Source organism: Sinocyclocheilus anshuiensis, unplaced genomic scaffold, assembly GCF_001515605.1.
Source record: "Sinocyclocheilus anshuiensis isolate Anshui unplaced genomic scaffold, SAMN03320099.WGS_v1.1 scaffold1031, whole genome shotgun sequence".
Taxonomy (NCBI): Eukaryota; Metazoa; Chordata; class Actinopteri; order Cypriniformes; family Cyprinidae; genus Sinocyclocheilus; species Sinocyclocheilus anshuiensis.
The window spans coordinates 28,521-29,047 of NW_015542633.1; the positions used below are offsets into that span (position 1 = coordinate 28,521).

A 527-nucleotide genomic window follows, 5' to 3' on the forward strand; every position below is an offset into this window, starting at 1 on the left:
TTTCATTAAGACCCTAAAGTATCATATCAACTTGTGGAAAATTGGCATCATATGACCCCTTTAAACTTTTTTCTTTCTTTGAACTAACTTTCTTTTGAACTCCATTCAAACTTTATGTAAGATCATTTCACTTTTAGGCGTGCTTTCTGTTTGTTTGTTTTTTTTTTTTTTACATCCATTTAATGATCTATATCCAGCAACAGTGACACGTCAGATCCGAAGTCTAACCCATAACCCTTCAGCAACTTGCAAACGCTCTCCTTCAGGAAACACTAGTTCATGTTGTCCCAATGTGTGAGATTTTGACCCTCTCTCCAGATTTTGTGGCTAGTTATCTCAGGGATCTGGTTGTCCCCGTTTGGATCGGTTTATCTGATAGGCTGCATGAAGGGAAGTTTGCGTGGAGTGATGGAGTCAGTCCGGTCTTATACACAAACTGGGCCGATAAAGAGCCAAACAACGCTGATGACCAGGTGAGAAATTACTGTTATGTTGTACTTACATATATATATATATATATACATATA

The 527-nt window shown here is 37.8% G+C and overlaps 1 protein-coding gene across 1 annotated transcript in view; it reads left to right on the plus strand.

Moving 5' to 3' along the window:
- Nucleotides 1-527, plus strand: part of LOC107694510 (macrophage mannose receptor 1) — a 23,114-nt gene that overhangs the window by 19,650 nt on the left and 2,937 nt on the right. The window contains 1 exon segment of the mRNA XM_074187037.1: nucleotides 319-473. Within this exon segment, the coding sequence (XP_074043138.1) occupies nucleotides 319-473 (155 nt within the window).